The sequence below is a fragment of the Gobio gobio genome, assembly GCF_949357685.1.
Source record: "Gobio gobio genome assembly, chromosome: 14".
Classification (NCBI taxonomy): Eukaryota; Metazoa; Chordata; class Actinopteri; order Cypriniformes; family Gobionidae; genus Gobio; species Gobio gobio.
The window spans coordinates 35,755,379-35,767,583 of record NC_137107.1 but is presented as its reverse complement, the minus strand read 5'-3'; the positions used below and the strand labels follow the sequence as shown (position 1 = coordinate 35,767,583).

Here is a 12,205-nt window from a genome sequence, read left to right as displayed (position 1 = left end):
GGGAACAACACTCAGTATTGAGAATCAATGGTTCATAAACTTTTGAACGGGGTTATTTTAATATATATATATATTATATATATATATATATATATATATTTTTTTTTTTTTTTTTTTTTTTTTTTTACGGGGTTATTTTTTACTATATGTAAAAAAATTTTTATGTAAAATATCTTATTCAGGACAGTACTAAATAAAAAATAATGCAGTTTCTATGATCTCTTTTATTTTGTTAAAATTATTCACATTTTCACAGATTCTGCAAGTGGTTCACATATTTTTTCTTGCAACTGTATACAAAAGTTTGGAAACATAACTATCTTTAATGTTTTTGAAAGTCTCTCAAGCCTGTATTTAATTGATCAAAAATACAGAAAACAAACAGTAATATTGTGAAGTATTATTAGAATTTAAAATAATGGTTTCTATTTGAATTTACTTTAAAATATAATTTATTTCTGGGATGCAAAGCTGAGTTTTCATCAGCCATTACTCCAGTCTTCAGAGTCACATGATCCTTCAGAAATCGTTCTAATGTGCTGATATGATACAGTTATCATCAACGTTGGAAACCGTTGTGCTGCTTAATGTTTTCTATTACCTGTAATACTTTTTTTCAGGATTCTTTGATGAATCAAAAGTTTAAAAAGAACAGCATTTATGTAAAATAGAAATCTTTTGTAACAATATACACTACCGTTCAAAAGTTTGGGGTCATTTAAAAAAAAAAAAAAAAAAATTAATACTTTTATTCAGCAAGGATGTGTTAAATTGACAAAAAGTGACAGTAAAGACTTATATTGTTAGAAAAGATTTCAATTTTGAATAAATTCTGTTCTTTTGAACTTTTTACTCATTGAATCCTTAAAAAAGTATCACAAGTTTCAAAAACATTAAGATGCACAACTGTTTCCAACATTGATAATAAATCAGTATATTAGAATGATTTCTAAAGGATCATGTGACACTGAAGACTGGAGTAATGCTGCTTTGCATCATTATATAGTATATTAAAAGAGAAAACAATTATTTTAATAATACTATTTTACAATATTACTATTATAAATAAATGCAGGCTTGATGAGCATAAACAACTTCTTTCAAAAACATTTAATATAGTAATGTTTTCAAACTTTTGACCAGTGCTGTATATATTGTGGATGATTTTTTAAAGTAATCATAATTGACATTTCTTTTACTTGCAGGATTAACATTTATATGCTTTTGAAAACTAGATGTCCCAAACACTTGGGCCAAAGAGTGTCTGAAACTTGTCTGAAAATTACAAAAGAGGAAACAAAACTAGACGAATGTCTAAACATATAAACTTGTGACTTTGAAGAACAAGGTGAAGTAATCATAAATCCAGATTTGTTTTCACCCAGTAACGGAAAGGTTTGCTAAATTATACATATGAAGAACCGTAGAATCATATTGTAGTAAAATTCTGTAATGAATCACGCCACATTAGTTAGTAAGATAAGTGAGGGATAGAGATGCTAAAAAGTGTACCCACCGGTGCCAGTCCAGGGCACTCATACACAGTGAAATCTCCCTCCTCATTCTCCTCATCTGACGTGGCCCCAGACTCTGAGACTTTAGGTTCTGCTTTATGTCTGTTAAAAAAAATAAAAATACATGAATATTTATAGCCGATATAATATGGATCACATTTTATGATACTTTCATGCAAAGTTTAGTAAATTAATCTCTCACAGTGCAATACCTGCTTCAACTTCGTTATCATGAGGTCATAATTTTCGCACAATAGCCGCAATGATAACAGAAATGGGAAGTGACATATCAAAAAAAGTTTTCTACATTTCATAACCAGTAGTCCAAACTCAAAAGGAATGATTTTGACAACTTTACAGCTTAAACTAAATTTGACTAAATAATGCAGGTATTTTTTTTATTTTTTTTTATTTACAATACAAAGGCAATAGTCATTTTTGGCAAACATATGGGCTTTTCAAACTGGCCCAGTTTAAATGCATTACTATAAACATGAGTATTTAAAAAGGGGAGATTAAATAAGTTTGGTACTAGTGAATATAATATAAACACTGTCACAGATGCCACTTAACTCAACCCAGTAGTCTTAAAATGATTCATATAAATAAATAAATATATACGCAGTGGGGCAAAAAAGTATTTAGTCAGCCACCAATTGTGCAAGTTCTCCCATTTAAAAAGATGAGAGAGGCCTGTAATTTTCATCATAGGTACACTTCACAAATCCAGAAAAGCACATTGTCGGATTTTTAAAGAATTTATTTGCAAATTATGGTATTAATAAATAAGTATTTGGTCAATAACAAAAGTTCATCTCAATACTTTGTTATATACCCTTTGTTGGCAATGACAGAGATCAAACGTTTTCTGTAGATCTCCACAAGGTTTTTACACACTGTTGCTGGTAGTTTGGCCCATTCCTCCATGCAGATCTCCTCTAGAGCGGTGATGTTTTGGGGCTGTCGCTGGGCAACACGGATTTTCAACTTCCTCCAAAGATTTTCTATGGGGCTGAGATCTGGAGACTGGCTAGGCCACTCCAGGGCCTTGAAATGCTTCTTACGAAGCCACTCCTTCGTTGCCCGGGCGGTGTGTTTGGGATCATTATCATGCTGAAAGACCCAGCCAACGTTTCATCTTCAATGCCCTTGCTGATGGAAAGAGGTTTTTACTCAAAATCTCACGATACATGGCTCCATCCATTCTTTCCTTTACACGGATCAGTCGTCCTGGTCCCTTTGCAGTAAAACAGCCCCAAAGCATGATGTCTCCACCCCCATGCTTCACAGTAGCTATGGTGTTCTTTGGATGCAACTCAGCATTCTTTCTTCCTCCAAACACGACAAGTTGAGTTTTTACCAAAAAGTTCTATTTTGGTTTCATCTGACCATATGACATTCTCCCAATCCTCTTCTGGATCATCCAAAATGCTCTCTAGCAAACTTCAGATGGGCCTGGACATGTACTGGATTAAGCGGGGGGACACGTCTGGCACTGCAGGATTTGAGTCACTGGAGGCGTAGTGTGTTACTGATGGTAGCCTTTGTTACTTTGGTCCCAGCTCTCTGCAGGTCATTCACTAAGTCCCCCCGTGTGGTTCTGGGATTTTTGCTCACCGTTCTTGTGATCATTTTGACCCCACGGGGTGAGATCTTGCGTGGAGCCCCAAATCGAGGGAGATTATCAGTGGTCTTGTATATCTTCCATTTTCTAATAATTACTCCCACAGTTGATTTCTTCACACCAAGCAGCTTACCTATTGCAGATTCAGTCTTTCAAGCCTGGGGCAGGTCTACAATTTTGTTTCTGGTGTCCTTTGACAGCTCTTTGGTCTTGGCCATAGTGGAGTTTGGAGTCTGACTGTTTGAGGTTGTGGACAGGTGTCTTTTATACTGATAACGAGTTCAAACAGGTGCCATTAATACAGGTAACGAGTGGAGGACAGAGGAGCCTCTTCAAGAAGAAGTTACAGGTCTTGCTTTTTTGTAGGTGACCAAATACTTATTTTCCACCATAATTTGCAAATAAATTCTTTAAAAATCAGACAATGTGATTTTCTGGATTTTTTTTCTCTCATTCTGTCTCTCATTGTTGAAGTGTACCTATGATGAAAATTACAGGCCTCTCTCATCTTTTTAAGTGGGAGAACTTGCACAATTGGTGGATGACTAAATACTTTTTTGCCCCACTGTATATAGTACATGAAAGTGGAAGGAAATGATTAAGGAACAATCGTTTTTTACAAACATGCGTGTTTTTAGTCAGCAGTCTCCTAAAGCGACTTGTGATAAAAATGCACAAATGATGTTTAAGGAAACCACCAGAACAGAGAGCTGAGAAGTGACTAAACTAATCAACAGATCATGTTTTGTGCTTACTTCTCCATTGAGAGCATCTGTTGTTTCTGATGCTGGTAGTGATACATCTGAGCATTGTGAGCCAGTGTTTTATCCCCAGACTAAAACATGGAAAGAGAATGCTCGTAAACACTTAAACATTACAAGAAGAAGTGCTGAAGTGTTTATTGTATTTTTTGATGCATTAACTGGTATTAATATGAATTGTCTTACAGAAGTATTGTTACGGTCCGAGCCCGCTGCATTAAACGCAGGGTAATCGACCTTCTGAGCCAGATGATTTTCTCTCTGTAACCTGTAAAAAAAAAAAAAAAGTAAAAAAACCCTAAAGTTTGCAATAGAGATTTACACTGGCATGTATATTGTTTTAAAATAGTACACATATAATTTTCTCAAAACAATTTTGGCAAAAGGTGCACAGTACTGAAAATAGAGTATACAATTATAAAATATATTTAGAATATAAATAAAAAAAACGATACAGGATAAAGCAAAATTATTAATATAATTGTATAATTTATATATAATGCACTTAAAAAATACTATTTTATTTAAAATACAAAATTTTAAAGGCCACACTGACAACAAAATACGACATTATATTTATAAACAAAATAATAATTTATTCATAAGATAACATTTAAAAAATACTACACACACATATATACATTTGTATGTATACTTATAACTCTAGCATTATTTTATAATACTTTATTTTTAGAATATATTATAATTATATTATTTATAAGTCATTTATAATATGCAAAACAAAATAATCCAGTAATGTTTTTCATTGTCCTTTCCTTGGTTAAATACTGGAGATCCCATTTTTATTTACTAAGGATACATGATACTGGTTTTGGCTGACAAAGAAATTTACAAATTGTCACAAAAACTGATAATAAATAATAAAAAGATTCAATTTACCTGATCCAGCAGACGGCACCAACAACGAGTGCCACGGCGCCCACAATAATGCACAAAGATATCATCACTGCTCCCAGCGACACAAACACACACAATTAAAAAAAGACAGAAACAGAGACAGACAAGAACATTTGAGGAGGACTGTCATAAACAGAAGATTTTGCTTCATTAAAAAGAGACGCACTCGATGGCACTTTAATGAGAGCACAGTGTGTAAATTGATAAATGCCAGAGAGGTTTCCACATAATTCAGAGAGGCTCACAATGTACTAACATTTGAGGACAAGCCAGTTATAAAAATACAAAACATCATGTGATGGGCCAGCTGTTCAAATGTCATCTTTGTCAGGGATGTAGGCCAGCCAAACCACAGTAAATCCGGTAAAATTACATTAAAATTAGTGCATTTTGCACTCGATTTCTGTGGAAACCGGGTCAAAGCATGCTGAAATGATCAAAAGACACAATCATAATTAGACTTTAATCAAAAGACACATACAGACTAGCAGGCTGCCTCTGGAAGGGTTGGGGTAAGCGATCGGCCCATGGCGGTTGGACGAGTTTGTGATTGGATGGCGAGATTTAGGTGTCTGGTGTTGTGGTGTCGACGGGCTTCCGGTTGTTGGTTCTACAGTTGTGGGTTTGTACAGACTCTTCTGCTTCGGTTCTGACTGGGATTGTGGAGGAGACTGTGAGTGAGAGTCTAAAGAGGGGATGAAGAGAGAGAAAAAAAAAAAAACCCATTAAAATCATTATTTTTATCTCATGTCCCTAACTACTACATTCTGATTAGCAGTGTTTTTCCACTGTTAGCTAAGCGGCAAAGGCTTCGCAATCCAAAGCTGCCGTTATTTGTCAAGTCACACCACATTGAAACTGAAACTACATAGATAGGCAAGAGCAAGCGAGGCAGAACTTCAGAAGGGTTTGTTATGAATGATGACCAATATAACCGCTGTACTACCTCAATAACCATAACCACACAGATTTTAAAGGCATATAGTTCAAACCTGGCTGCTTGACTTCTGACTTTTGCTGTTTGGTAATGATAGATGACAGATAGTCAATTTCTTCATCAACAACAGGATAGGAGGCTGCTTTATCTGTGAAAACAAAGACAGAATTCAATTTCATATGATAAAAACACTTTTTGGTACTTCAAAAATACTGTGGGATTACCATACAAACAAACCAAGAGACAAACATAGTTCTGCCATGCAATGTGCACAAAAATCATGGCACCATGTCTTATTAACAACATACCACATATTGTTCTTGTACTTAGTTCAAACTCAATTGCACTGGGAGTATAGTATGAAAATTCATAATTATTCATGTACGATCTATGAGAGCAGAAGTCTGATGATTGGGCTGTGTGTCCTGGGAGTGAGAGTGTGCCAGGGCGTTGTTTGTTTGACACGCTCTAAACGGAAAACAAAAGCAGCACATGGTTTAATGGTACGTTTGGCCAGACAGTAAGCTGCATTCCAAGACTATGGAAGATCGTCCCCCCGGGCAACCAGCCTGAGAGTGTGTGTGTGTGTGTGTGTGTGTGTGTGGCCAATAAGAGGGGGTGTGTGATCACTCATTACCTCACATACAGAAACTCTTAGAACTTTCAGCAAACTGCATCGAAATAACTTATTCACAGAAAGGAAGCAAAACTCTATTGTCATTTATTCTAAATAAATCAATAAATTAAAAAAAAAAAAGACATTGTTAAGATAAGTCACAACACAGTGTTATTTACTTTAAATATTAACAATAATATATAAAACAATAAACATTAAATATATAATAAACCATACATAAATATTCAATATATATTGTCCAGCCCTAGTTGGTTACTTTTATAATGGCAACAAAATAATACAGAATATATATATTTTTTTAATTCATTAAAATTATCCAGCACTGGTTAGTAAATGTTAAATCAGCAAAAAATTATATTGAATTTGTGGCTAAAATCAGCTCTAATTGGGTAATTCTAATATGTATTATCATCTGTTCCTAGTTGTTTAAGTTTTTATAAAATTAACAAAATAATCAGCCAGTCCTAGTTTGTTAATATTATATGTTCAAAATAATATAAAATAGATTGCAAATTTAAATTACATCAAACAGCCATAGTTGGTTCATGTTAAATGATTTTTAAAAAGTATGTATTGTGAACATTATTGATATAAACCACCCCTTGTATATAATAAAACATTATATAGAATATATTGTAAATAATTAAATCAACAAGACTTAAGTGGCTCATTTTATTTGGTCAGCAACATCATGTCAAATATTTTGTATATATTCATTGCATCATTCAGCCCTGGTTGGCTAATTTTATATAAGCAACAACATAGATCAAAAACTTGTATTATTTCTCCAAGCCCTTTGTGTCACAAACAGAGTAATACTATTTAATTTATCACCTAGCCCTGGACTTGTCAGTTCCTTTAAAAAAAAAAAATGTTCCAGTCTGGTTTGACACACTGACAGCAGTCATCTAAGGTGAACTGCTATGGCGTTGGCGAGGTGTTGCATATGGTACAGAGCTTGTGTCTGCAATGAGCTGCTGAAAAAAAGTGATATTTTGTATAGCAAACTTTATCGTAATCATCGATTCGCGTTGCACTAGTCTTTATTCAGCACTGTACCAGAAAGTGCTGACAGACTGGAACTACTGGAAAAGAGAATGTTTATTGTAATGAAAGTGTGTTTAGTCTACAGAAGACTGGCCATCTGCCTCCTGGAACAAGACTGATGTGATACAGCAACACATATCACTGTCTGAACACCCCCACAGTCCAGGCTGTGTGTCCTCCACAGCAGGTGTCAAAGGAGGCGGGACAAACCATCTGTACAAGTGGACCTGTAAATCTGTGCTTTACACATGAAGGGGGTGTCCAGAAACAGTACAGCCTGACTAAAGTCTGATGTACAACAAGTACATTGATTCAGATCAGGGTTATTATTTAACTAAAACCATTAAACATTTTTTTGTAGTTTGAAATAAAATAAACAGAAAATAAATTATTTAAAAAAAAAATCAAATTATTTCTCTTTCATTTCTCATTTCCATTTAGTTTAACTTGATGTACTAAAATAATTAAAAATGAATTAAAAACTATATATATTTACTTATTAAGTACACAAATGACAAAAACACACAACACAATTACTGAAACTTTGACTAAAGTGAAAATGGAAATAATAAAAATAAAAATTCAAAACAAAAAAACTTTTTTTTTTGGATGTGATTAATCACGATTAATTTTTCCCCAGCACTAATATATATAATTATTTTTTAAAAATTTATTTACTTATTTATAACATATTTTATATTTATAACATAATTCTTATTTTTATTTAGTTAAACTTAATTTACTAAAATAACTAAAACTGAAATAAAAATAAATTAAAACTATATTGACATTAAAAAACACAAAACAAAATTACTGCAACTTTGACTAAAATGAAAGTAATAACATAAAAACCAATTCCAAGTATTATATTATTAAATTATTAGTATCTCAATGTTAGTAAAATAAAATTGCATGTCAAATTGTGGAACTACTTGTCTGATCCAATCTCATCTTTAAAAACACTATAAACAGAAATTATTCAAACAATCACATTTTTAAATAATACACATTTGTGAAAAGTGTAAAAAGAAAGATGAATATTATGTTACTCAATTTGCGTACTCTTACAGCATGTGCACTGAAAGTATGCATTTCACTGGGGGTGGGAAAGTCAATACTTGAGTGTGCATTGCAGTAATGATACATACTATTATGCCATTACAAAATTGTGCCTTGATAACACAGAATGCATACTTCAAAAAATCCCACTTAAAACGCATACCACCCCGGCACCTTTGGCTGACTGTTTTCTGCATATGATTTGGGACACACTAATTTCTCTGACTCCTGACCTTTGCAAGTATATCATGTAGCTTTCTATAACTAGCCAGACACAACAGCTCTGACAGGCATCTAAAACCAATAGGCAGTATGTAGGCTATTTTTGAAACAAGTTTTTGACACGATTATGCTGCCATCTAGTGGCGACTTCAGAAAGCGCACTGGTCAGCGGATATCAATTTTCAGATGTTTTTAACAGGCAATGAGTTCCTATATCTGAATCAACGCAAAGCAACGACACATCAAATCTAAAAAAGTAAAATTATTATGTGACTCACTGACCAACCAACTTTGGACAACACCAAAATACTACTTCCAGCCAGGCTATTTCAGTCAATGTGAAAAATTAACAGTCATGTAAGTGTTTAAATCAAGCAATTGTTTATTGACTGATGGTCCCGGGCTGCATTTAAGTGCAATTTTTATGCCCTTCCCTTGCTAACTTCCCTCAGTCTCGCTCACTCGGATGTATGAGACTGCTGACCTACATAGACGGATGATGACACTTCGGTTAACTATCATGTCAATGTGGCCCAAATTCAAGGGCTGAAAAAAAAAAAAAAAAAATCAGGATTTCACAAAAATTATAGTGTTATAAAAATCCAAATGAAATGTAATTGTACTTTAAAACTCTACACCCAGTGTTGTTGGCGCATGGCAATATTAAAGCAAAGAGACTCAGGATGACGCAGGACTGTTTGATCAGTAAACTCTTTAACTGCAGGTTCCACCTTGGTCTAACATAGACTATCGCTTTAATTGTGCTCTTTCAACCTTTAAGACTTTTCTGTAAAGCATTTCAAAAGGACAGAGGTAAAAGGTAGGGTGAATTCAGGGTGATTGGGACACTTTTTCCAAGTCATCTCAATGACAAAAAGTGTCCCAATCACCTTGAATTCACCCTATAAGAGACAAAACAGCTGTAAAAAAATCAAGATAACCGATCCTATTCGAGAATACAATTCAGCGAACATTCATTAATATGTCTGTTTTTCAATAATGATGTAAATGCACAGCAAAATTTTTGAAGATATTCTTAATAACCGAAACACACAAGCTCTAGATACACAAATGAAATGCTAAAAATGAAAGAAGTCAGCTGTACTCTTCAGCCCTTTATCAGGCTCTTCATCAGTGAGCCAGGCCTGTGTTTGCAGAGCTCAATCACTCATTGCAGGAAAGATATGGCAGAGTAGGAAAAAGAGAGAAGGTGAGATAGAAAGAAGGTCTATTATATATAAAATTTAATTTAAATACATATACACACACACACACACACACACACACACACACACACACACACACACACACACACACACACACACACACACACACACACACACACACACACACACACACACACACACACACACACACACACACACACACACACACACACACACACACACACACACACACACACACACACACACACACACACACACACACACACACACACACACACACACACACACACACACACACACACACACACACACACACACACACACTTTCATATGAAATAGTATGTGTGAGTAACCCCCCATAAATTTTCTTGATAAAAAGTATTTTGACCATTGAAATTGTATTTATATAAAATATTAATACAAATATTTGAAGCTTGATTTTTGTTTAAATGAAAATGCGCCAAATCCTTTTCTGCACCATCCTTGTGGAAATGACAAAGAATGGAAAATGGTTTAGACCGCCATTATAGTAGTCGCAAAATGTTCAGCTATTATAGCAAATTAAAAACCTAATAAATTATTAACAAAAACAATTACAAATATAAATAAATATACACATTTTAAAATATATACTATTAATATACTGAAAATATAAATGATTAATAAATACTATTATATATCTATCTGAAAGCATATGTTTTTAAAGATGACATTTAAAAAATATTTAGCACAAAAGAGAAACTCTACCTATGACTGCAGTATTGTAATAGATAAAAAAGTGTGCTTTTTCCTTCTGATAGAGCAGAGCTCACACGGAATTACATTAAAGCCAAGGCTGCACACAGACATACGCGTACACGCTTACAATCCAACTGATTAAATTCGGTCATGTGCCTCTGCCACATTAGGAGAGAGAGAGAGAGAGAGAGAGAGAGAGAGAGAGAGAGAGAGAGAGAGAGAGAGAGAGAGAGAGAGAGATTAAGCATTACGCTCACCACAAAACCAATAGAAACAGTGAGAGAGGAGAGGAACAAGAGCAAAAGCACAGGCCAGATGATGGGAGCATCTGCGCACGGTCTAAACCATCAACATCATCTCCTCTTTCAGGATGGCATTAGTCACAGGCCGAGGGTTTGGTTAATTAATGCACAGCATTCGGCTAGAGAAAACGATTGTGTGTTGCCTGACTCCCAGTTTGGGTTTGTCGAGAACCAAAGCAAAAGCCAGATCAGAAAATTGGTGCTAAATAAATCGTGACACAGTAGCCAGAATGTGGGTATAGTGGGTGTGTGAAAGCCTTCGTACCTTGGAGGTAGTGTGGGGTCCTGTGTTTCCTTAGAGCAACACAATGTCCCAGTTCATCTTCCTTAAATGGGATGAGGCAGGGGCCACAGTGGGAGGAGCCAGACTTGCAGAAGTGCCGCCGCATTATGGTACAGGTGATGTGATCAGGGCACTTGTTTGCTGGGAAAAAGAATAAAAAGTATTAGATATACTCAAATTAGTTTACCCTGCAAAGAGTCACATTTCTAGTGCCCTGAAGCACTAAACATCACATGCCATGTATTTGTATATTAATGTGCCTGCATTAGTGCGACAGGTGTTAATGGCAGGTGAAGGAAATGTTGTTTCTACGGTATCATTAAAAGTCATCATTTCCCCTGAAGCCACACCTGCATTTAGTCACCTGTAATGTTTTTTTAATTGGTATTGTTGTTTCTGTAGGTAGAAAATATCAGTATGTCCCTTTAAATATTCATAATATTGCTCTTAAATACATATTAAAAGCTCTTGACATCTGTTGTTTACCTCATTACCACATCTGTTGTTTACCAGCATTAAATTGATGAAAAGTGACAGATAAAGGGATAGTTCAATAAAAAAAAAGAAAATCAGCCCATGATTTAGTCACCCTCAAGTCATCCTAGGTGTATATGACTTTCTTCTTTCAGACGAATAAAATAGTTTATTTTATAACGATTAAAAAAGTCCAAGCTTTATAATGTTGCTCTGTTTTTGAAGTCCATAAAAAAATGCATCTGTCCGTCAAATAACGTGCTCCACATGGCTCTGGGGGGTTAATAAAGGCGATCGGCAGACAATTAACTTTATAAAGTTTTAAATATGGATATTTCTTTTACATAAACGCATCGATTCACTTCAGAAGGCTTTTATTAACCTTCCGGAGCCGCGTGGAGCACGTTATTTGACAGACAGATGCATTTTTGATGGACTTCAAAAACAGAGCAACTATTACTGCTATTACAAAGCTTGGAAGAGCCAGGACTTTTTTTAATAT

At 34.6% G+C, this 12,205-nt stretch overlaps 1 protein-coding gene across 1 annotated transcript in view; it reads right to left on the bottom strand.

Moving 5' to 3' along the window:
- npdc1a (neural proliferation, differentiation and control, 1a) overlaps positions 1 to 12,205 on the bottom strand; it is a 32,222-nt gene that overhangs the window by 1,686 nt on the left and 18,331 nt on the right. Inside the window, exons 2-8 of the mRNA XM_079834846.1 lie at positions 11,212 to 11,370; positions 5,810 to 5,902; positions 5,299 to 5,502; positions 4,800 to 4,866; positions 4,086 to 4,167; positions 3,894 to 3,973; positions 1,517 to 1,616 (exon numbers count right to left, since the gene is read on the bottom strand). Coding sequence (XP_079690972.1) covers positions 1,517 to 1,616; positions 3,894 to 3,973; positions 4,086 to 4,167; positions 4,800 to 4,866; positions 5,299 to 5,502; positions 5,810 to 5,902; positions 11,212 to 11,370 — 785 coding nt within the window. The remainder of the gene's footprint in view (positions 1 to 1,516; positions 1,617 to 3,893; positions 3,974 to 4,085; positions 4,168 to 4,799; positions 4,867 to 5,298; positions 5,503 to 5,809; positions 5,903 to 11,211; positions 11,371 to 12,205) is intronic.